The 22,234-nt window shown below is 49.4% G+C and overlaps 7 protein-coding genes across 7 annotated transcripts; 6 read left to right on the top strand and 1 right to left on the bottom strand.

Annotated features, from left to right (window-relative positions):
* Window positions 1-402: 402 nt before the first annotated feature.
* CCOS01_13479 (FMN-dependent dehydrogenase) lies at window positions 403-1,828 on the top strand (the record flags this gene model as incomplete). Its single annotated transcript, XM_060461625.1, has 3 exons — window positions 403-517; window positions 574-625; window positions 676-1,828. 3 exons carry the CDS (start codon window positions 403-405, stop codon window positions 1,826-1,828), a joined length of 1,320 nt encoding a protein of 439 aa, XP_060308053.1.
* Window positions 1,829-1,983: 155 nt separating this feature from the next.
* Window positions 1,984-9,146, bottom strand: CCOS01_13480 (non-ribosomal peptide synthetase; the record flags this gene model as incomplete). Its single annotated transcript, XM_060461626.1, has 3 exons — window positions 1,984-2,071; window positions 2,155-8,681; window positions 8,742-9,146. 3 exons carry the CDS (start codon window positions 9,144-9,146, stop codon window positions 1,984-1,986), a joined length of 7,020 nt encoding a protein of 2,339 aa, XP_060308054.1.
* A 2,159-nt stretch (window positions 9,147-11,305) lies between these two features.
* CCOS01_13481 (MFS transporter) lies at window positions 11,306-13,084 on the top strand (the record flags this gene model as incomplete). The annotated part of the gene is made up of 2 exons (XM_060461627.1): window positions 11,306-11,689; window positions 11,744-13,084. The coding sequence occupies 2 exons, from the start codon at window positions 11,306-11,308 to the stop codon at window positions 13,082-13,084; spliced, it is 1,725 nt and encodes a 574-aa protein (XP_060308055.1).
* A 1,217-nt stretch (window positions 13,085-14,301) lies between these two features.
* CCOS01_13482 (uncharacterized protein) lies at window positions 14,302-15,498 on the top strand (the record flags this gene model as incomplete). The annotated part of the gene is made up of 1 exon (XM_060461628.1): window positions 14,302-15,498. One exon carries the CDS (start codon window positions 14,302-14,304, stop codon window positions 15,496-15,498), a length of 1,197 nt encoding a protein of 398 aa, XP_060308056.1.
* Window positions 15,499-16,718: 1,220 nt separating this feature from the next.
* CCOS01_13483 (uncharacterized protein) lies at window positions 16,719-17,256 on the top strand (the record flags this gene model as incomplete). Its single annotated transcript, XM_060461629.1, has 2 exons — window positions 16,719-16,833; window positions 16,904-17,256. The coding sequence occupies 2 exons, from the start codon at window positions 16,719-16,721 to the stop codon at window positions 17,254-17,256; spliced, it is 468 nt and encodes a 155-aa protein (XP_060308057.1).
* A 798-nt stretch (window positions 17,257-18,054) lies between these two features.
* Window positions 18,055-18,561, top strand: CCOS01_13484 (uncharacterized protein; the record flags this gene model as incomplete). Its single annotated transcript, XM_060461630.1, has 1 exon — window positions 18,055-18,561. The coding sequence occupies one exon, from the start codon at window positions 18,055-18,057 to the stop codon at window positions 18,559-18,561; it is 507 nt and encodes a 168-aa protein (XP_060308058.1).
* A 1,568-nt stretch (window positions 18,562-20,129) lies between these two features.
* CCOS01_13485 (polysaccharide lyase family 3) lies at window positions 20,130-21,090 on the top strand (the record flags this gene model as incomplete). Its single annotated transcript, XM_060461631.1, has 5 exons — window positions 20,130-20,340; window positions 20,432-20,586; window positions 20,648-20,746; window positions 20,799-20,852; window positions 20,914-21,090. The coding sequence occupies 5 exons, from the start codon at window positions 20,130-20,132 to the stop codon at window positions 21,088-21,090; spliced, it is 696 nt and encodes a 231-aa protein (XP_060308059.1).
* Window positions 21,091-22,234: the final 1,144 nt, after the last annotated feature.

The following is a 22,234-nucleotide window of genomic DNA, read 5'->3' on the forward strand; positions in this document are numbered from 1 at the left end:
GATGCCGGCAACAATTTGTTTTACTTCGGGAGTTTTTGATACGGGTCTATCTTAGCTCGCATGGCACCGGTGAAACAGGTGTCTGCATCTACTACTACAACGCAGATCTCATCTGTCATCTCATGTTTAGTGTGAGTCTACGCACGCTGGCGAGGACCGGCACGGATGGCCGGGCCAGTGGAAACTATTGCGTAGTTTGGCTGATGAGCTACCAGTTACGTCATGACTGGGCATGTCGTGATCTCATTCTCACGGTATTTACTATATGCTAGTCAATTTTAAAAAAGGTAGTTAACGTGTTACATTTAAGACACCTGCCAAGAGTATACTTGGCATCTGTAAGTTGATTCGCAAGAAGCTTGTATCTCTCATCCATTATCAGGCTCAACATTAGGAAACTCAATGTCAGACCCCAACTCTCCCCACATCAAATCGCGCGATACTCCATCTTGGGGCTTGTATCAGCGGGAGAATTTTTGGAAGCTAAATGAGGGCGAAGTTCCCCAATTTAACACTAGTGAGTCCCGTGGCAGAGACGCAATGCTCACCTTGGATCGAAACTGATCATACCAGACCCCGACAAACTTGAGGAGCTTGCCAAGCAGAAGTTGACTCAAAATGGATGGTATGGGCTCGCCGAGCCAATTCATTTCTTATTCTCTAATACAGATACAGGTACTATGCATCTTCAAACGCAGGCCTTTCACACACGCATCTCGCCAACCGGCAGGCATTCTTCCGGCACAAAATCGTCCCTCGTCAATTAGTCGACACCAACAAGCGTTCGACCCGGACCACCATCTTCGGTCACGAGGTTTCTGCCCCCTTCGGAATTGCTCCGATTGGCATCAACAAGATTTACCACCCGCAAGGCGAACTACCCGTGGCCAAAGTGGCTGGAGAGCTGGGCATCCCTTACAGCCTCTCAACAGCCGGATCGTGTGCGATTGAGGACGTCGCTCAAGCCAATGATGCTGGGCGCGCTTCAGCCATCGAAGCTCAGTCCGCAGACAAGTCCAAGATCCCAGAGGGTCCACGTTTCTTCCAGCTTTACATGCCCCACGATGACGAGCTTACCCTCTCCTTGTTGACGAGGGCTCATGAGTCTGGCTTCACGGCATGCATTCTCACGACAGATACATGGCAGCTGGGATGGCGACATGACGACATCGCAACGTCGAATTATGCGTTTTACCGCGGTATCGGTGCTGACTTGGGCCTCACCGACCCCGTGTTCCGGAAACGCCTCGCGGCTAAAGGGATCGATCCCCAGAAAGAGCCGGAGAAGGCTGCCGCGATGTGGATCGACAGTATCTGGCACGGCCGCGCGTGGTCCTGGGATAAGGCCGTGTGGGCAAGGGAGCAATGGCAGAAGATCAGCGGTGGAAAGCCATTCTTGATCAAGGGCATTCAAAGGGTGGACGATGCGGAGAAAGCGGCGGATCTAGGATTCGAGGGTATCGTAGTGAGCAACCACGCTGGAAGGCAGGTTGACGGGGCCATTGCGAGTTTGGATGCGCTGGAGAAGATTGCGGAGAGGGTTGGAGACAGAATTGTTGTCACGTTTGATAGCGGTATTAGGGGTGCGGCGGACGTGGTGAAGGCGCTCGCGCTCGGTGCCAAGTTTGTTTTCCTTGGGAGATTGTGGATTTGGGGATTGAGCATCATGGGCGAGCATGGGGTGAGGCATGTCTTGAGGGGGCTGTTGGCGGATTTGGATATCTTGATGAATGTGGCGGGGATCCAAAAGGTGAAGGATATTGACAAGAGCTTGTTAGAGTCTTTGCCCAAGTCTTATGGATTGACCTCGGAGAAGAGCAAATTGTAACTTCAGTAACAGAAACGGAAAGAAAACATTGAAATCCTCGCCTTTCAATCTACAGGTCCAAATTCCAATTCTACTCGACCGGCACAACATCTGATGAAGGACTGGTTGTCCTTAACGGCGTAACCACCACTGACCCCGCCAACTTCAACCCCTCCTCACCAAATCCTAGGCGCCTCTGATCGGTCGACGTTTGGTTCCACACTGGCGTTGTCGGCGTTCTTGAGAACACCATCGGCCTCGGGACTGACAGTGTAGGCTCACTTGAGCTATCTCCATCTACACTGCATGTCCTACTTGTTTGCATGTATCCAATGGCGATTAGGTACCGCAAGCTCTTCCTAAGAGACAATTTCACCGAATCCTGATGTTTCAGCTGGTCATCAAGCGTCATTGTCCCTGAGGGCTGACCGAGTTTGCCGCCGGTATCTTCGACAAAATGGAGAACTGGCCACAACCTGTGGCTTGGCCCTTTGGCGTTGACCTCTTCGTGCAAGCTTCTCAACCACAGTTTGCAGTCCGTCGGCTCTATTGTGTGGCCTGTTTCCTGTCTGACGATATTCCAGTACTCTCCCATGGTGAGACCGTTCAAGACCTTCTTAACAACATGATAAGCTCCGTTGCTTTGAGGGTAAAGACAACTGTCAAGAACCGTCTTAGCTACAAGATCAACGCCTGCGGCGGCAAGCCACAAGTCACGTTCGCTGTCATTGAACATCCCAATGTCCAATGCACTGGCGGTCAACCGCCAAAGGAAATCATCCGTGTTGGAGATGCCGTCAGAGGAGCTGCCCATAATCAAGCCAGGTTTGACAATCGTGGCCAAACAACCGAAGCCAGCATTGAGAAGTCGTTCAGCGTATCGTGCGACTAGGATCTCGGCCACAAATTTGGTCTGACTATAGGCCGGATACGACTTCAGCTCCGCTGCGATTTTCCCGACATCGTCTGGAGAAGTGGACAAGTGACCGCCTGATACGTAAGTCAGGCGAACTGGACGAGATGCTGTCGCTTTTGTCAACGCTGTGAGAATATTGACGGTCGAAAGGATATTGGCTGGCGTCAGCGCCTGAAAGTCGGCCATCCAGTTGACAACTGCCCCATTGTGGACAACCGCATCGATCAACTCACCACAGACGCTTGTGCCATCAAGTCGAGACCATGAAGCGTCTGAAAGACCGAGATGTGGGAGAGATAAATCGCCATGCCAGACTTCGATGCGATCAAAATATCCTTCTTGCCACCAACTGCTGCCACGAGCAAGAGACAAGAGCCGCTCAGTGGCGTGGGCTGAGTCTTGGCCTCTGACTAACACCACGGCCTTGTGATTCTGTGGTCGTTGCAAGATCTGAGCCAGCAATTGGTTCCCGAGAAATCCGGTGGCTCCTGTTAAGAGGATGATCTTGGGGGTATGTGATGTCTCAATCTCTGCATACGATCTTAGCAACGGTGACGCTGCGAGTGGTCGATCATTAACTTCAATCTCATGCATCAAGTCGATGGTGTTGTCATTATGCGACCCTTGCTGATCTTCAAAGACCAATTGAGCAATATCTCTGATGGTCGCCGCGCTGTTCATGTACTCTTGAATCGGGATGCTGACATTGTACGTTTTTCGAACGAATGTTGACAGTGAAATGACCTGGATAGAGTCCATACCAGCGTAGAAGGGGTTAAAGTTGTGACCACGCAAGGTTTCTGCTCTCTGAGAATCGCCAACCGATAGAAGCTCGGCAAGCTTGTTGCTGATACTCAAAGCAATGTGCTCGCTAGCCGCTAGCATGTCAGTGTCTTCCTGCACCATGCCACGTTCTGGATTCTCAGCAATGCACAGAGTCGAAGCGTAATCTTTTAATGTGCGCCGATCGAGCTTCCCAGTCGGTGTGAAAGGAATGACCTCGACTGGGATCAAGTGCGAGGGAACCATGTAGGCAGGAAGCACGGAAGCCAGTTGCTGTGTCAAGCGACCAGAAATGCCCTCGATGATGTCTCTTTTCGCCGCAAAGCCGAACACATTGTTTTCTAGCTGAATGAAAGCCACAAGTGACTTGCTTGAAGATCCAGAGAGGACGAGGGCGTCAACAGCTACAATGGAGCCCGGCGGCAATAGCTGTGTGAGTTGATGTTCCACTTCTCCGGGCTCAACTCTTTGTCCGCGCAGTTTTATTTGGGTGTCTTTCCGTCCAAGATAAGATACTGAGCCATCGGAACTCATAATTCCAAGGTCGCCTGTCTTGTACATTCTTCTGACAGCAATGCCAGCCTCGAATTCAGTGATCCAAGCCGGATTCGTGATGAACGCCTTAGCTGTCTTGTCTGGATCGCCAAGATATCCACGAGCAATACTCGGCCCTTCGATCAAAAGCTCACCGACAGTGCCGATTGGCGCCAGGATGTCATGATTACATGGATCGACGATCCAGGTAAGAGTATTGGCTCCATGACCAATAGAATCTGTCTTGAATCCACCACTACTGATATCAGCGGTGGTACAGACACTGCCTTCGCAGGGCCCATAAGCATTGATGAGCTGCACAATCCCAGACCACGCCTCGATGCAATCCATAGTCATTGCCTCTCCACCCATACAAATAGTCTTGATGCTGGGGAGATCTTTCGGCTCAAGAGTTCGTGCGAAGGACGGAGTGAAGAAGGCCCAACTCGCCTGGGACCTCGAGATAAAACCAGCGAGGTCGTTCATCCTTTCTTCATCTGATGGTACACAAATGCAGGCTCCAAGAACGAAAGAATTGACAATTTCAATGATGCTGACGTCAAAGACATGAGCGGAAAATTGAAGGATCCTTGAGCTCTTGGACATATGCATCGCACTAGAATGAGCATTGGCAGCTGAACACAAGGTCTTGTGTTCCTGAATGACACCCTTGGGCTGTCCGGTGCTGCCAGACGTGAAGATGACAGTTGCGGCATTGCATGGTTGAACCTCATGGTTGGAAAAGGTGGCAATTCCAACTTCCTCAACCCTGGCGAAGAAGTTTGAGTCAACAACGACAGTGCGAACATCCAGCTCAGAGAACACATATGCATTGCTACCAGAAGCAACGACCACGTTCGCCATTGTTTCGCGGACAATGAATGCTTTACGGTCTCGTGGATGTGCAGGGTCGAGGGGGACAATCGCGCCTCCCGCTTTGAGAATAGCAAGCATCGAAATGATGGTGTACATCGACTTTTCGAAGCAATATGGTACCATCGTTTCTGGTCCAACACCCAATTCCATCAAGACTCGAGCAAGCTGGGATGCCATTGTGTCGAGTTGAGAGTAGGTCAGAGAGCCATCCCATGCGAAAACGGCTTGAGCCTCGGGTTGATTGCGCACATGTTCTTCGAAGACTGCGTGAACGCACGTATCGACAATTTGGGGCGGAAGTTTGTTCCACTCCCTGACATCGGACAGATCCTTTTCGATGGGATTGCGAAAGAAATTATCCAGGACTTGGTTTTCGGAAGATGCCAAGAACTCAAGAGCGCTTGCGAAGTAGTCCACAAGGCGTTCCATCTCGGCAGCTTCGACAGACTGAGGATCGTAATTCACATTCAGAAAGACCTCGTTCTGCCCAAGATTGCACTCAAACATGATATCGTGAGATCTGAACTTGTCAAGGTCCTGAGGCCTGTGATAGCTGATGAATGGACCATTTTTCATGGCCATATCAACCTCTGGCTGTACGATCATCATAGTTTGAAAGTCGCAGGCTGATCGGCATGAAGGATTGATGCGAGCGATATTCTGTATTCCCATCTGCTCGAAAGGGATCATGTTGATCGTGCTCATCTGTATGCTATTAAGCAAGTCGCGCACCGATGATGTGCCATTACACCGAATCCTCAATGGGACAGTTGCGATGATTGGGCCGAGGATGGACTCGATATTGTCAAATGGGGCATTCCTCCCAGACGATGTAACACCAAAGACGACGTCGTCAGAGTTGCTAAAGCGGCTGATGACCAATGCCCAAGCTGCACGCAGCATAGTAGTTGCAGTGGCATCCGTACTTGATGGTGGCACGGGGACCTTTCGAAGAACAAAAGCTGGTATCTGATGCTCCAGGGCACCAAACACTGTTGATGGCTTCCTCGGGAACGATGCGAATTGTCCTCCCTTGAAGACTGAGCTCCAGTACCTCGATGCAGATTCCATATGCATGCCCTTGAAGTGTTTCATAAACGAGGCAAAGGAAGTTTCAGTTGGCTTCAGAGCACCATGGAAAGCATCCCGTACTGATTGAAGGGTGAGGCCAACGGCCTGGCCATCAGTCACAGCGTGGTGCACCGTCCATACCATGTGAGAAGCATCACCTCCTGCATTATAGACGATGCCGAACCGATTGAGCGGCACTCCAAAGGTTGAAGGTACGTCCAAGTCCACCGCGAGATACTCTTCGAGATTGAAGCTTTCATTCCAAGTCAAATTCTCTCGGACTATGACTTGGAGGATACCCGAAGAAATGGTGTCAACCAATCGAACGCGGAGTATTCCGTGAGCCTCAGCGACAGTCTCCCAAGCCATCTTCAACCTTGTAATATCGATGTCGGCGGTGACGTCAAGAACGTACTGTACCAAGTAAGAGTTGGAAGTTGAAGAAGATAGTGCCATGAGACCTTCCTGTAAAGGAGTACAAGGAAACACATCTTCAATGTCTCCTGCGCTAATGGCACATTCGCAGGAAATCTCATGAAGAAGTTCACTAAAGCCTTCCTTGTTGACAAGCTCGAACGGCCGTACCTCAAATGTTGTCTTCTTGAACCCAGTTGCAAGCAGGCAAAGATCTTGTAGAGAGGGACTCTTGAAGATCTGAGCGACACTCAGTTGCAACCCTTTTCTTCGAGCAGCAGTTACTAGGCTGATAGCCGCAAGCGAGTCTCCGCCAAGACGGAAGAAACTACTAGTAGCCACGATCGCGACAGGCTGAATCCCTAGCACCTCAGCCCAGAGGTCTCGCATGAGACAGAGCTGTGGCGTCTCTTCGGCCTGCACGATAGCGTCGGTCTGGGCGAAGAGGTAAAATTGCTCGGCCGTCAAGGATGCGGCTTCACGTCGGAGTCTCTTGACGTCAGCCTTTCCATTTAGGCTCAACGGAAAGTCAAGGAGAGGGATGTAGATTGATGGACGCATCCATGATGGAAGCTTTTGAGATATCTCCTCTTCGACATTGGGGATTGCTTCTAGGAGTGGTGGGTGTCGTCGAGTCATGATATAGGTTGACGCAGTGTCTGGTCTTTGGTCAGATTCTCTCTGGAGACAAACGAAAGCGACGAGAACCTTAGACTGTGCCTTTGTGTCTTGGGTCGGTCGATTGAGCACATCCACGATGATATCCGGGGTGCGAAATGCAGCTCGGAGGTGGTACTCAACCTCTGAAGCCTCCAGACGTTGCCCAGATATCTTGAGTTGAGTATCCTTGCGGCCTTCGAAGTGAATCACACCATTCTCGTCGAAGCGACAGAGATCTCCGGTCTTGTAAAGTCTGGACCGGCGACCATGTTTGGCAAGCCAAGGCGGATCTCGAACAAAAGCTTGGTTTGGACCTTCGTTGTCCGGAAAGTTCAAGTAGCCTCTTGCAAGTTGAGGGCTTTCTAAAAGCAGCTCGCCGACTGCCCCAAGAGGTGACAAACGGTTAGGATCTTCAGGATCGGTAATCCAACAGAGTGTACCAACCCCGCGTCCGATCGCCCCTGCCTTGGAGGAGAGTGACAATGGGTGCATAATGGAAAAAACGGTGTTCTCGGTAGGGCCATACCCATTGACGAGATTGCGGCCTGGTGCCCATGCCTCGATAATGTCTTGGCCTAGAGATTCGCCGCCGACGACGACAGTCGTCAGTCCCGGAACCTCCAAAGGCTCCAGCAGACGAAGCACTGAAGGCGTAAAAAATGCCCAGTTTACCCTCTTCTCCTGAATGACAGCTGTGATGTTGTCTAGCCGCTCATCCGTGGATGGGATGACTATACAACCCCCGAAGGCAAGTGTAGTCAAAATTTCCGCAATCGATGCATCGAAAGTGTGGCGAGCATATTGGATAGTCCTAGTGTTAGGACTGAAGCCAGTTGCGTGCCCGTGGGCGACGACACTTGCAGCGCAAGCAGAGTGATCAATCATCACGCCTTTGGGCTCTCCTGTGCTTCCTGAGGTGAACATGACATACGCCAAGTTCCACGGCAAAATGGTGGAAGCGCTTTGCGAGATGGATGAAGGGGTCACTTGGAACCAAGAGCTACCCAAGCCAAGTACAATCTGGGAAAAGTGCAGCAGGTGCTGGGTATAGATCTCAGAACATAAAATAACTTTTGCCTGAATCTTTTCCAAAATGGAAGAGGTTCGCTTGTCGGGTTGCGAGGGGTCCAGGGGAACGAATGCAGCGCCCGCTTTGAGAACTGCCACGGTAGCAACGATGTTCCAAAGGCTCTTGTCGAAGAATAGCGCAACGGTGGATTCAGGGCCGATACCACGCTGACGAAGCTCTTGGGCAACTCTGGAAGAAGCCGCATGTAGCTCGGCGTAAGACAATTGGCCGTCCCATGCATCTACAGCTGGGCTGAGGGGAGAATCATGTATGTGCTTGTCGATCATCTTGTCCACACTGATATCACTGATATTGGTATGGTCCGAGGAGCGCTCATTCCAGTCGAGACACTGTTGGTAATCGCGGTCATTCATGAGCTCAATCTCCGAAACTCTGGAGTAAGGGTCTGAGACGATGTTCTCCAGCACCTGCCGAAAGGTAGACAGAATGCATCTAGCTTGCCAGTCTGACAGACAAGACACGGCGTATTCGCACTTCAATAAGATGCCTCGAGTGAAGTGGTCCCACTTGGCAGTAAAGAGCATTTCTACCTGGATAAGTTTAGTATAGTACAGAAAACATAAGCAGGTAATGTGCAGACAGTAACTCACATTTTGGCAGACTCCTTTCAGACTTGCCAGTGACGGTTGATTCTCAAATGTCTGAAGGTCTTCCTCAAGAGCAGAGACTGATAGCGCATGCCTGAAGATATCCTCGTCCACTGGCTGACTGATTTGCGGGGTGTCAAGTTCGGCTTGGAGTAAAGGTAAAATTCTGTCATTACCACTGATGCTTTTACTCCAAAGTTGCCAGGCCTTTTCTTTGCCCTGGAAAGCCAAGCAGATACGCTCGCTGGGCGAGAAAGCCTCTAAACATATTGCGCATGCAAGTCGAATGATCGAGGAGGCTGAGCATTGGGCTTGTTCTTTGAGACTTTGAAACTTGTGGTACTGGAAGAAAACCACCTCGACAGACCTTGAGGGTGGGCGGGAACCTAGATAGGCTGAAGCTGCCATTATTCAGGTCCTTTTCGTAGACAAGAGATTTAAATTGGTGAAAGAGAGAATGGGACTTGAACAGTACGCTGGTGCGATTTGGGAATCCCTGTGATAAACAAGTTGCAGACGCTTTACGAACCCAACATAAGCATTGTGGTAGATCAGTTCGAGGGCCGCCCATCTATCTCTTAAGACTTCCGCCTCCCAAATGGTCTTTGTTGACCATAAACATGAACATATCGACCATCGCTCAGGGGCACAGAGGAGACGCTCCTTCCGAGGTTCGACTGCGCCTCAGAGACGAAAATTTCTTCAACAGGCTGATTCCATCATCAGAGCATCTGAATTTGCCACGCCCCAGGGTAAGGGCCTGGCCACATACGCCCAACGCCCAGCGCCTTGGGGTGTTGGGAAAGTGGTTGCCTCACCTCCGTCCTATTGCAGGACAAGCTTCGTCACATCCTTCAAGATTCCTTCCTGATACTCTCTACAAATCTTGGTAAGTAGGCGACAGTCTCACCGGATTTGATATAGTCACAAAGCTAACCACATGAAATGAGGTCAGACTGTAGGCGATTCGTCAGCTTCGTGAATTCGTGATGGCCGGAACACCGCAGTCTGGGATTCGGACCCACGCCATATGAAGGTTTCGTGACACAAAGAGGATACTGAAAATTTGGAGACCAATCGAGACCATCGGGCACAGATGACAGGAACTTTTTTCCTCGAATGTGTACAACCTCTATCCTGTTTCAGGGGACGGTTAGGATGCTGATCCATCCGCGCCAATCTAGCCATATTCCTCGGGCGAGATATGTATTGACGACAGGCTAGCGTACGAGAGAGGCTAGTCACGGAACAGGAAGTAAAAGTCAACCCTGTGAGACAGAATTTATCATCTTTGCAATTATCTGGTATTTGCTTAGGTTGAACAAACACAATGCATAGCTAAGCTCACCGGCCGGGACTATTAGTCACCAAAACAAGTTATCAAACTTGAAGTCGGCAAGGCTCACTTTGAAGCTCAGATGAGACGGCAATGCAGCCTTACCATGTCGGCAGTGATCGATTGCAGCTGCAACACGCAGTTCAAGAGTGGGGCATGTGCTTCTTTGAATGTTTGTCTAGGCTAGGAAGCGGGATTGGTTCTCTGATTTTGTGGACGTTTCAGTCCCTTTCTCACTGCTTATCAATTCTGGAATTAGCCGCGAAACCAGATGGGATCTGTCAACCGAAATGATTATATGGAGACGAGACTCATACTTTACGAGGCTATGCCTTCTCCGGAAGGTGAAGACTGGCCACACTTATGTGATTCGGAAGTCCGATCCTACCAATCAATTGAAAAAGCAATTCCCTCATCAAGGTGATGGATGCACTCGGATGTGCAGGTTTTCAAACGTTCTCAATGGACCCGGTTGAAGGATGAGACCGCTGGTAAGCAGCTTCCTTTTCCGGTATCTTTCTGTCTAGGGTGAACGTCTGACTGAGAGTATCTCTTCGTATCTAAATGGGCTGAACGAATATTGTGCCGCAAGGATTGACGCTAAGAGTTGTGCAACCCATGTCAACCCAATGACAACACAGAGGAGTTCACAGACCCAAGGCTATCCTCAGGCCTTGGAACTGCTACGTTTCGCCCTAAGATTCCGCAATAGGCGCTTCCCTTGGAAACCAAACTTCCCCGGTGTCTATCCGGAGGCATACCAATCCTTTGTCTGTCGGGCATGTCTGGATCCAGGATGCTCGGCCGATGGGGGCGATGGAGCATCGTTGCTGATGGATTGGCCCCTCCGGTTCGTCCAAGTTACAGGTCTAGATCATCGAGGACGCCTTGCTAATCCGCGTACTTTCTGCGGGCTGGCATTCCCGTTAGCCGGGATGCTGGGCGTTGCAGCCTTTTGTGTAGGATCCATGGGCATGAGCATTAAGTCTGCTTCAGTCAGCTCTCAGGCTCTCAGTGGAAAGTTGCCACCTCGTTGTGGTTCGTAGAGTGGAAGCGGAAATGTGTTCTCTCTCGTTTAGGAATGTCTGACGGCTTGATACTCGGCTGTAGTTGCTCCCGACGCGATTTTCCTGCAAACTTCGCCTCGTACCCTCAAGCATTTTTCTATACATATACTCAAGAAACCCAGAATGGTTCTCTTAGAATCTTGAGTCTATTCATATGTCTCACCATGGCGCCACTACAATCAGAGAAGCCGGCAATGATTCAGATGGGCGCGAAAGATTCCCTTCCGTCAACCTCTAGCAGCTCGAACCGCGCTTCTATTGCCGGAGAACGAGAAATCATCCTTGATGATAAAATAAACAATGTACTTTCGACTGTCGAGAAGCCTAGTTTAGAGGCCGAAGAAGCAGCCAACGCAGACGAGACCGATGATGCAGTCGTCGAGTATCCCAAAGGCCTCAGGCTGGTTTTGATCATTTTCGGACTGGCCATGGCTGTTTTCTTGGTCTTCCTTGACATGACACTCATTGCTACCGCTATTCCGGCTATCACGAACCAGTTTAACTCCCTGCAACATGTTGGATGGTATGGCTCTGCCTACATGCTCAGTGTAAGACCCAAACTTCCATGAATCGCATCATTCTCACTAACAAATACTATTAAGCTTTGCTCATTCCAACTGGTCTACGGAAAATGCTTTGAACTCTTTTCTCTCAAGTGGACCTTTATGGTGGCCATCGCATTTAGAGAAATCGGGCTGGCTGTCTGCGGAAGCGCCCCCAACTCGATTGCTTTCATTGTCGGACGAGCCATCACTGGGATTGGTTGCAGTGGCATCATTATCGGCGCCTGGGTGGTTCTCGCACACAGTGTACCCATTCGTCAACGTGCTGTCTACACTGGATTTCTTGGCGCATTCTCAGGTGTCGGCGGCATCATCGGGCCCCTCATTTCGGGGGCGTTGACGGACAGCCATCTCTCCTGGCGATGGGCGTTCTACGTCAGCATACCCATCGGAGTTGCGACGTTGGCATTGATCTTCTTCTGCTTTCGACCACCGCAGCAACCCGACCAAGGACAACCCCGGACTCTCAAGCAGAAGCTCATGGAGTTTGACATTCTCGGGCTCTCAATATTCTTTGCTTGCATGATCTGCCTATTATTAGCCTTGCAGTGGGGTGGATCCCAGTTCGCTTGGAACAGCGCTCCGATGATTGGATTGTTGGTTGCCTTTGGTATTCTGCTCATCAGTTTTATTGGTGTTGAAATCTGGAAAGGAGACAACGCCGCATTGCCTCCTCGTCTCATGAAAATGCGGAATATCGCATTCGCTTGTTTCTACGCTGCATGTATCGATGCAGCCTACTACACAGCCGATATATGGCTGCCAATTTGGTTCCAGGCTATCAAGGGAGAGTCTGCCAGAGAATCCGGGATCAAGCTCGTTCCCTATGTTGGCGGAGAAGTTCTCGCCGCTCTAACCGCCGGCTACCTGGTCACTTACACAGGGTGGTACAACCCTTTCATGCTCGTAGCGACCGTGTTGGGGTCAATCGGTCTTGGCTTGATGACGACTTTCGAGCTCGATACTGGCCCAAGTAAATGGGTCACTTTCCCCGTCATCGCCGGTGTGGGCATTGGGCTGGGATCCCAGCAGCCGATGATGGGTGTCCAATCAACCCTCGCGCTTCCTGATATACCTGCTGGTACTGCCGCCGTCACTTTGTTCCAGAACCTTGGGCCGGCTATCTTGATGTCTGTTGCGAACACCGTCTTTGCTAATGGCTTAACAAAGCATCTGCATGGTACAGGAGGACTTGATGGACAAACTATTGCGGATATGGGGGCCACGAATCTCAAAGATATGATTTCGAAGGATCTACTCCCGATTGTCATTGAAGCATACAACAAAGCTCTCAAAGAGACTTTTACTGTGCCGATGGCTGTCGCGGTCATCTCCATCATCGGGGTTGTAGGCATGAAGTGGGAAAAACTGCCTGGGTAGGCAAATAGTGCGATAACCTTCTCCAGCAACGTACACGAGATACTTGATCAATAAATGCATGAAGTTTTTCTTTATTTCACAGTAATATTATATACCTCAAGACCCTTGGATACGAATAATACCTTTGGCCTCTGAAGATCACGCGAGAAATCCGATAATCAGCATGCAATACTTTGAGCGGATCAGATTCACGATTGACTAATCAAACAGACGTAGATACAACGATCTCGTAAGGTATGAGACCGAAGACCTTTTGCTGCTTAGAATATTCAAACTCTTGTTTGAAACTAAGCTTCTATTAGGTTCGTTCAAGTTGCAGTGCTCCTTTCTTCTATTTTCCCTTTGGCTAGATGACTAACATCAGTTTCGAATTCCGCCCTTTTTGATCTAGACTCTAGACAAGAAGCGTGAAGCCAACTGTCTGTTCAAAATCTAGGCCTCGCCGAGCAAGCATTTTGTTTCTTCATTCTGTGGAGGATGGTAGTCTACCTAATGTGCTTCGAACATGTATAAACGGGGTTAGGCGAGAGATTGAGTCTTGCATATTATGGGCCGCTCTGCAGCGTGGTGCCTGAATGCAGACTTTCGTACTCAAGCCTAATCTCAACCAATCTCAGTCGCACCCTTGAATGACTATGGAGGATGTCAGATCTAGAGGATCAAATGGGACTTTGGTAGAGTGAGACGAAAGATATAACCAGAAAGAATTCTTCCTAGCGCCGAGTAGGATTAATAGTAAGACTTCCAATATAATGCTGCCAAAGTAGACCAACACAAATCTGACAGGTGAGATTCCTCTTTGGGAAAGATGAAGCACTTCGGCAGGGTTGTTCCGCGCATTAACTGCCGTTGGTTCAATACGCATGTCATTAAGCAAACATGTTTGCTACTCAGTCATCAGAACAGGAATGCTCCCCGGCAATATTGCCTCATCCGTGGTTGTTTCCTGCCTGGATCATTGGGCCAATGGTCGAAAGAGTACCAAGGTAGAAAACTTGCTTATCTTCTTCAGCGGCCCTTTCTTCCTTGTCGAAATGGATCACCCGTGCCCACATGCCCAGAAGAATATCACCCTTCTCCACAGTGTGGACTGTAGCCCTCAAGAGGTGACATGGTCTGGGGTATACAAGAAACGTATTTAAGATGTGTTCGGTCCAGCAGATTGGCAGAGATTCAAGGCTGAAAATCTTGACCTCAATATCATCGACACTGTTAACATGACTCCCCTCTTCCGAGCTGACCAGATCGGCTCACTCATTCGGCCCGCCTTCCTGCTTGAGGAGAGGGGTTCCCTGGGCTTCTATGACAGCAAGTTATCTGAAGACCAGGCTGCTGCCACATCTGCTTCAATCAAGTACGCCGTTCAGGAGCAGCTGAAGCTCGGAGTCAGGCCCATCACCTCTGGCGAATATGAAAGAACCATCTTCTTCAGCGGCTTGTTTGAGAATCTTCAGGGAATGACAGTCAGAGACGATCTCAGGATTCCCCAAGACTTCCGACCCAACCTGCCTACCTTTATCGGACTTGCTAAGATGGGATACAATCACTTCTCCGCTGTGCCCGCCACGGGAAAGATCATGTTCACAGATTCGGCTTACCTTCCTGCCTGGGAGATGATCAAGAAGGCAGTCCCTCAAGAACGCTGGAAGGACTGTAAGATGTCCATACCGTCCATCTCCTGGCAACACATGTACCTTGCAAACGGCACAGCGTTTGCCCTTGGCGTTTACGCTTCTGACAAGGACTATTTCCTCGACCTCGCGGCAGCATTTCGTTCAGAGATTCAAGCTCTTTATGATGCAGGTCTCAGATCTATACAGGTTGACGATCCAAATTTGACTTTCTTCGTCACAAAGGGCTTCAGGGAGGGTCTGAGGGGTGATGGCATCGACCCTGAGGCCCTGTTGGACCTCTACATTTGGGCACACAACCAGGTCTTGAGGGATTTACCACCTGACTTGCATGTGGGCATACATCTTTGTCGCGGCAACATGCCTGGCCAGCCTTCTTTCGCCAAAGGATCTTACGAAAGGATTGCCGCCAAGGTTTTCCCCAAACTCAACTACCACACGTTCTACCTAGAGTTTGATGATCCTCGAGTGTCTGGACACTTTGATCCGTTGAGATTTGTTCCACAAGGGAAGAATGTAGTTCTTGGCCTCGTGTCGACAAAGGTTGCAGACCTTGAGAACAAGGAGGCATTGATCAAGAGGGTTTATGAGGCTGCTGAAGTCATGGCAAAGGCGCAAAGACGGGACGTCTCGGAAGTTCTAGCAGACTCACTCGCTGTGAGCCCTCAGTGCGGCTTTGCTAGCTTCAGTATCAACCAAGGCGTAACTACTGAGGACAGAATGTGGAAAAAGCTTGTCCTTGTCAGAGATGTGGCGAGGTCTATTTGGAAAGATGCCGTTTAATGGGGGGCGCCCGCTCCGAGTTAGTTCTAGAATTATATCGAATGCAGCCATTTTCCGACTTCATCTGAGTAACATTACTTGTAAACTGTATTTAAGTTTATTCCGCCATGATTTTGACTGCGATAAACCTTGGCATGCAGCGTGAAAACAAGACGTGAAGAGGTCGACCCAGCAGAGGATTGCCGTAGCAGAACGTTACGTACCGGCACAGGAAAGAAAATATTATGATGATAGCCTTGTAAACTCAGGTTCAAATGCTTTCGTGTCTGAATTCTCACTTGGCTTGTAGCACAGAAGAACGTTTCTGGCCTAGAATTTCGGGGCGTCGCTTAGTCCATAATGATTCTGGATCGGAGGCGGCGTTCCAAACAAGCGCCGAGGCCGAGATGGCAGGTGGGCCGGGGAACCAAGTCCCGGGCAACAACTTGGTTGATCGTCGTACCATGCATTTCATCCCTCATTTGGGGCATCTGCAATCTTTCGTTGGAACAATTGGTTCTCAGATGCTCTGTATCAATCATTGAGAGATCCGAAACCGAGCAAGATGGGCCAGCACGAGGAGAAAGCCGGTGGACCACACGGCAGATCATCGCCTTAAGAGGTAAAGCCTGCCCACTTACTACGCAGTCCTTGTTTTGCTTGTCGAAAGCCATATCTGGCTAACATATCGCTAAGTATCATGGCATTGTATAAATCGTCGATGTTATCAGGTGTTGAGAGAAGTCGTCTTGCTAAACTGTCCGAGAGACCGAAGATGCGTCACATATCATTGTAGAAAAGCTGCTGGCCTGGGCTCTGGACCTCGGTATGGGTTTGAGCACTGAAGCGACTGACTTGAGGTTGATTGGGCGTTTTCAATGAAGCAGGATGTCCTAATCTCCATTAACGTCGCAAGCGTGGCCAATGTCGAAGTACCCTACGTTTTCAGTAGAAGTTGAGCTTGAAATTGATGGAACGCCATGCGCAAGGAGCAGCAAGAACGAACATTATGTAATCACAATGGATTGGCCGGCTTAAGGAACCCCACCATAGCTGCGCAACAACCTACAGGGATACTGACCTTACGGATACTTGCCCCGCGCGCGCATCGAAGCTCCCCACCAAAACTCAAAGCTGTCGCGATTAACTTCAAGAAAGTTCCGACGTCACTCTGCTATTTCTCGCGCCTCGCCGGAAGACGCCTTTCCATTTTCTCGAGGTTTCTTCGCCGACCACGAACAATGGCGACGATTGGAACTCTCCAGCGCATCAGTGCTGCCAAACTCTCCGCGCTACTCTTGGCAGAACAGGCTGCAGGCACTTCGTCTGTGGCCGTCGTGGACGTTCGCGAGGATGGTTAGCCTTTTCCTTGACCTCAACTGATTTAACCGCTTGGTTACACTGCTAACCTGTATTATTTTCGTAGACTACCTCGGCGGTCATATAAAAGGCTGTATAAACATGCCCTCCAGAAGTCTCGATGCCACAATGCCCACCCTCATGCGCCGCCTCGAAGGCAAGAAGACGGTCGTATTCCACTGCGCTCTGTCGCAGCAACGCGGACCCAGTGCTGCCCTTCGATATCTCCGAGAGCGTGATCAGAATCTCGCCTCTAATACTACTGCTACTGACTCGGCGGGAGACTCGGCATCTGCGGAGCCCCAGACAGTATACGTTCTCGATCGCGGATTCGTCGGCTGGCAGGAAAAGTACGGCGAGGACGAACGATTGACCGAGGGATATAGCAAGGAACTCTGGAAAGATGGTTACTGGATGTAAGCTTCTACAACCTATACTTGATGCTTTCGAGTCACTGCGCTTCTGGCCAAAAGATTGTAATGCCCGATGGCCCAACGGGGTGCGTGCTCGGCCTTTCGAGTGCGACTCCATATCCAATGGCTCGCAATGCCGTGTTGTTATTGCAACGTTGATGTTTACCCTGAATATCAAGGCTCCAGCTCTTCCAAGCCAAGGGGCAACGTTTGCCGAGTCACTAGACTTGTTTAAGTTGTTTGGTTGAGTCATTTGGATAGGCTGGTGAATGTGCATTGAAAATTCGATTGTTTGATGTCAAAACGCGTGTTTCTCACCTTTGAGACATGTCATTTGATCGAATTTTCTCGCGGAAGAGCAAGTCTCATTTCTCTGTATCCTACTCTTCAGTTTATGTAGGAGATTTGCAACGTCATGGGACTCAGCCTAAGGTAACTATTGTCAACTGAGGTCTCCCAGTGCTTTTGACCGCCTGGAAAGGAGGCTATCAAGGTGGCCTAGTGAACATACCTTATTTTGAAGCTCAGACGTCAGGCTTGTGCTTGTCGATCAAGGTACCGGACATACGTACCCGAAAACAGATGCATTCAACGGAGACACATTAATCTAAACTTATACATGTCTAGATTCTATTCAACTGGCTTTGACCTCGATATCTATTCACTTGAAACTCTTCCACGGCATTGCCTCGAATCACTCTAGAAGCGTAAGGCCATTTTTGCGGTGCTCGCACTCAAATTTCATCAGACCAAGAAGACTTAAGTTCAGCTGTACTTCAACACCGCTCAGAAAGAGGTAGTCGCCATGTATACTTCTAGAGAAATAGCCTTCATTGCCATCGGAAGCTTTGCAATACTGACCTCGGTCTTGTGGATTGCATTTGTTGCTCATGCGACTGTCTTAAATGATCAGGAATCTCGACCAGAAAACAATAAGCTCTCAATTTCTGAGTTCGCCGCCGCCTGTTGCCTGATATTCTTTGGACTTCTCGTCCTAACGCCGCCGATACTGGCCTACAGCATTGTGGTCCTTTGTCTGGCAATTGCTGCTATTATCCCTGGCTTTCTCTTCAGAGCTTGCGTCGAACCCGTCTGTGGTCCTTTTGCTTGCAGCAAAACCGCAAATGTGGTCGACATCTTGGATATCGCCTTCTATCCTTGCCTTTATGTCCTCCAGTATTGGGAGGCCTATAGTATGTGGCTCATCGGAGACGAGTGGGAGGCACCAACGTCTGCAAAAGCTCCAATGCCGAAGATTAAGGGCTCAGAGAAGGCAATCGAAAGTCAAAGCGGCGAGCCAAACTCCAGGTGATCGAGGTAAGTAGAACGATCTTCTCCGACGGTGTATATGGCGCTAGGCTGACAATACTCAGGAAACAAGTCTTTCCGACACATATACAATCCGTTGTGGTGCACCTATATCATGTCAAGAGTCTAAAAAGGGCACGATGAGATTCACTTCGACATTGGCAATCGAAGATCTTCTAAAGGCAGATCTTACAGACATGTCACCTTCCAGTATGAAGTCGTCTTGTCTTAAGGTATGAACGCGAAGTATCTAGATCAGTTTCAATTAGTTCAAGTATCGATATCTCCCTAGTCAGTTGATTTCGAGTCTCCCAGTGACAATAGTAATTCACCTTCTTTTCTTGTGGTAACCATCTAGGTGATGAGTGTCGCTCAATCCGCCTTGACCCTGGACATTTCAGGTTTCCACGTTGCGATGCAGCCAAGATGCCATGGTTTTCCCATCGCGGACGGAACGGCATATGATCTATTTCTTCGTAATGCTGAAGGAATTTACCTCTCCAGACCCTCGACAGTGTTGCTACCCCAAGGCGGAATTCGGCTTCACCCCTGTCATCTAATCCGCCTTGGCTACCTTTCAAAGTCAAGCCAAGCAATTGGCATTCTCAATTTCAGGCATTTCAGCTAGTTTTTAATCCGAATACTTGTCACGCGGTTGGTCTTTCTTAACTATAGGGTGCGCTCCTGGTGTCTGCGCGACATCTCCAGCCATAATTCTACTCGTGAACCTAGTAGACGACTTGTATCACAGTTCGATAGACTCAATGGGAATACCACATTACGGTTCGTGTTTGTGAGCCGAAATTTGAGTGCAGAGTACGCAAAGCTCCATCATCATCCTCGTGTAGAGTATTTGGCTGACTCAAAGAACTGCCACCTCAGCCAGATTAGAGGTGAATGAGTGTTGTATTTTCCCATCTTCACTCGGGAATTTGCATGCTCGACATCAAATTCGTGAAGCCGCTTCCAGTTAAAGTATTTTCTCTAAACATTGATTAAATACTATGTGCCATAGCCACTTCTAGCTACTTTGATTCCATGAATTGGCCGTATTAGATCCCAGAATGGAAGCAAACGCGGGTCGTAGACCATCGAGCGGGCGTGTCTATCATGCTGTCTCATAGTTCGTCTCCTTCAATTGGTGGGACTATCAGTGAGCACCCAGTGTCAGAAAGCCAAGGGAAAGAGTTGTTTTCAGTTCGGACCCAATTTCTGCGCCAACTACGGTGAATTTCGTGTCCCAAGGCTTCGAAAAAGGAAGCTCTGGAGATCATCCAAGAACTCTGTCAGCCATGAAGATTTTCCGCGACTCAAAGTCATTGTATATTAATGAACCAAGCATTCATACAACACGTGTGGATCATTCTTACCTGAGGCACGCCACATTGCTCGATGCGGGCCCCCTCATGAAGCTCCCTTGCTAGGCGTCGAGACTAAACGTTTTCTGTACCGAAATTCTTTATAAAATGTCCCTGCCGCAATCATCATGGGGACGAGAGTGCTACATCCCAATCCAGGATTCCTATATCTTCGAGATTTTCTCGTTAGCTTCATTCAACATTACTTAGAGCAATGCTCAGCAAGATCGGAGTCCTCACCGGCGCCTTGCTCGGGGCCCTTCCCATGACTTTGGCATGCTTGGGTTATGAGGGTGGTTTGCCCAAGCCCACTTCCAACAAACAAATTTCTGCTCCCATCTATGTCAAGTCTGGCGAGGTGTTTGACGGCGGTTGGGCCAAGTATGATAGAAGCCCCACCTCATGCAGAGAGCAGGTGGAAGGAGGTATGGTTGAGAAAATCCTCCTTTTAACTCAGACTTCCTGCCTTACGTTGTAGCATCCGTAATCGTACTTACAATTGTGTACCAACCTTAGGTGAGAAAGACACGGCCTTCGTTTTGCAGAAGGGTGCCACTCTGCGAAATGTCATCATTGGAAAGACGGCCGGGGAGGGCGTGTACTGCTTGGGAGGGGGGTGCAACATCGAATTTGTCTGGTTCGAAGATGTTTGCGAGGACGCCATCTCTATCGTGAGTCTTCTACCTTAAGCCTTTGAACGTTCTGAACTTCTAAGCCACATAAATCCTTCAGAAGAATGACAAAGCTGGTGACGTTACCTGGATTGTTGGAGGAGGAGCCTACCATGCAGCCGACAAGATCATCCAGCATAATGGGTGTGGTCGTGTGAACGTGAGTTGCCACGTACCCATGCACATCCGCCGTTGACTAATTTTCAGAAAAGATCATCAACTTCTATGCAAATGATTACGGCAAAGTCTATCGCTCTTGCGGAACAGTGAGCCATCCCTCCTCCCGCCTCGTAAGAGTTTAGCAAAAAGCTCACCGCATGATAATAGTGCGAGAAGTGCGCCCGTGAAGTTTACATTGAGGGCGTGACTGCCCGTAATGGAGGTGAGGTTGCTGGAATCACCAAGGCCAATGGTGACAAGGCCACTCTAGTAAACGTCTGCACCGATGCCAAAACCCCTTGCCAGAACTACAGTGGTCCTAGCGTCAAGGACGGCCCTTGCTGAGTGAGTAATTGAGCCTCATTTTGTGCATGTTGTCTTACAGTCAGCATCCCTAGTATTACAGTGGAGGATCTTGAGGTTCTCCTTCCATTTCCAAAAACTGCGAGTCTCAATTGCAAAGGTGATGGCATACGAGACTACCTCATCCACTCATTGGAATCAGATCGTCTAAATCATCCGGATCAAAATCACAATCATCATCAGTGCAACGTGCATTTCTGCCTCCTTTAATACTGCATTGCCGGTCCCTAGAATCATGGGAGTATCTCGAGCTATTGATAATTACCCCAACCTACTATTTACCTCATGAATTGGGACGGCCAATTTTTTTTACTTTGTGCATATGAACCCTTCTTGTCATGCGGTAATACTGGAACTAGCCCAGCACCCCGCTGATGTTCAATAGTAGCTGAGCAGGCAGTTCTGTCATGCTGCACCTCCCTAGCGAATTCACAGGTCGTTGTCTCGATGTGGTGTTGGCTATGTAATTAGCTTCTAGGTGTAAGTCATTCTGAAGCCGTCATGTAGAGATCGACGGGACCAATCCACGCCAATTCCCACCATGTGACCATACTACCGTGTCCTTTGCTCCTAACGCCACGGCCAATGATAGGGGCTGTGATGACGAGGTTTATCTGATATAGATCAATCCCGTGAATTCCGGTAGATTCAATATCAACAGAATGCGGGGAAAATCAACTTAGATACGCCGTGTGGATAAGCGTTGCCGCTCCGAGTGGTTGGCATTACCGGGTAATGCTTAGCCGCAAAAGCCACACCTCAGACTCACCGAGCGGGTAATGCCCAACCGCGATACACGTCTCTAGGAGGCCAATTCCAACGTCAGTAAAACGATAGAACAACCCTGCTGAAATTTGGCACTTCCGCGGAAGTGAGAATGTTGGTTAGTCCGATTGATCGGCGATGGAGAGCTGAAGATAGGGATGCCTCGAAAGATGGCACTTGTTGGAGTTTTGGTGTTCTAGATGGGAAGCATCAGCTCGAGCGTTCTTCTGTCTTCGATAGGCCTAATCAGTGCAGGATCTGTGAGGAGAAATGTTTACGATATATAAGAGCCAGCTGCCTCAAAGTCTAAGGGAGATATTTACTCCAACGCATCATCACTACCGGAAGTCAAACTCCAGGA

The sequence above is a fragment of the Colletotrichum costaricense genome (assembly GCF_030867565.1).
Source record: "Colletotrichum costaricense strain IMI 309622 chromosome Unknown Scaffold_17.1, whole genome shotgun sequence".
Taxonomy (NCBI): domain Eukaryota; kingdom Fungi; phylum Ascomycota; class Sordariomycetes; order Glomerellales; family Glomerellaceae; genus Colletotrichum; species Colletotrichum costaricense.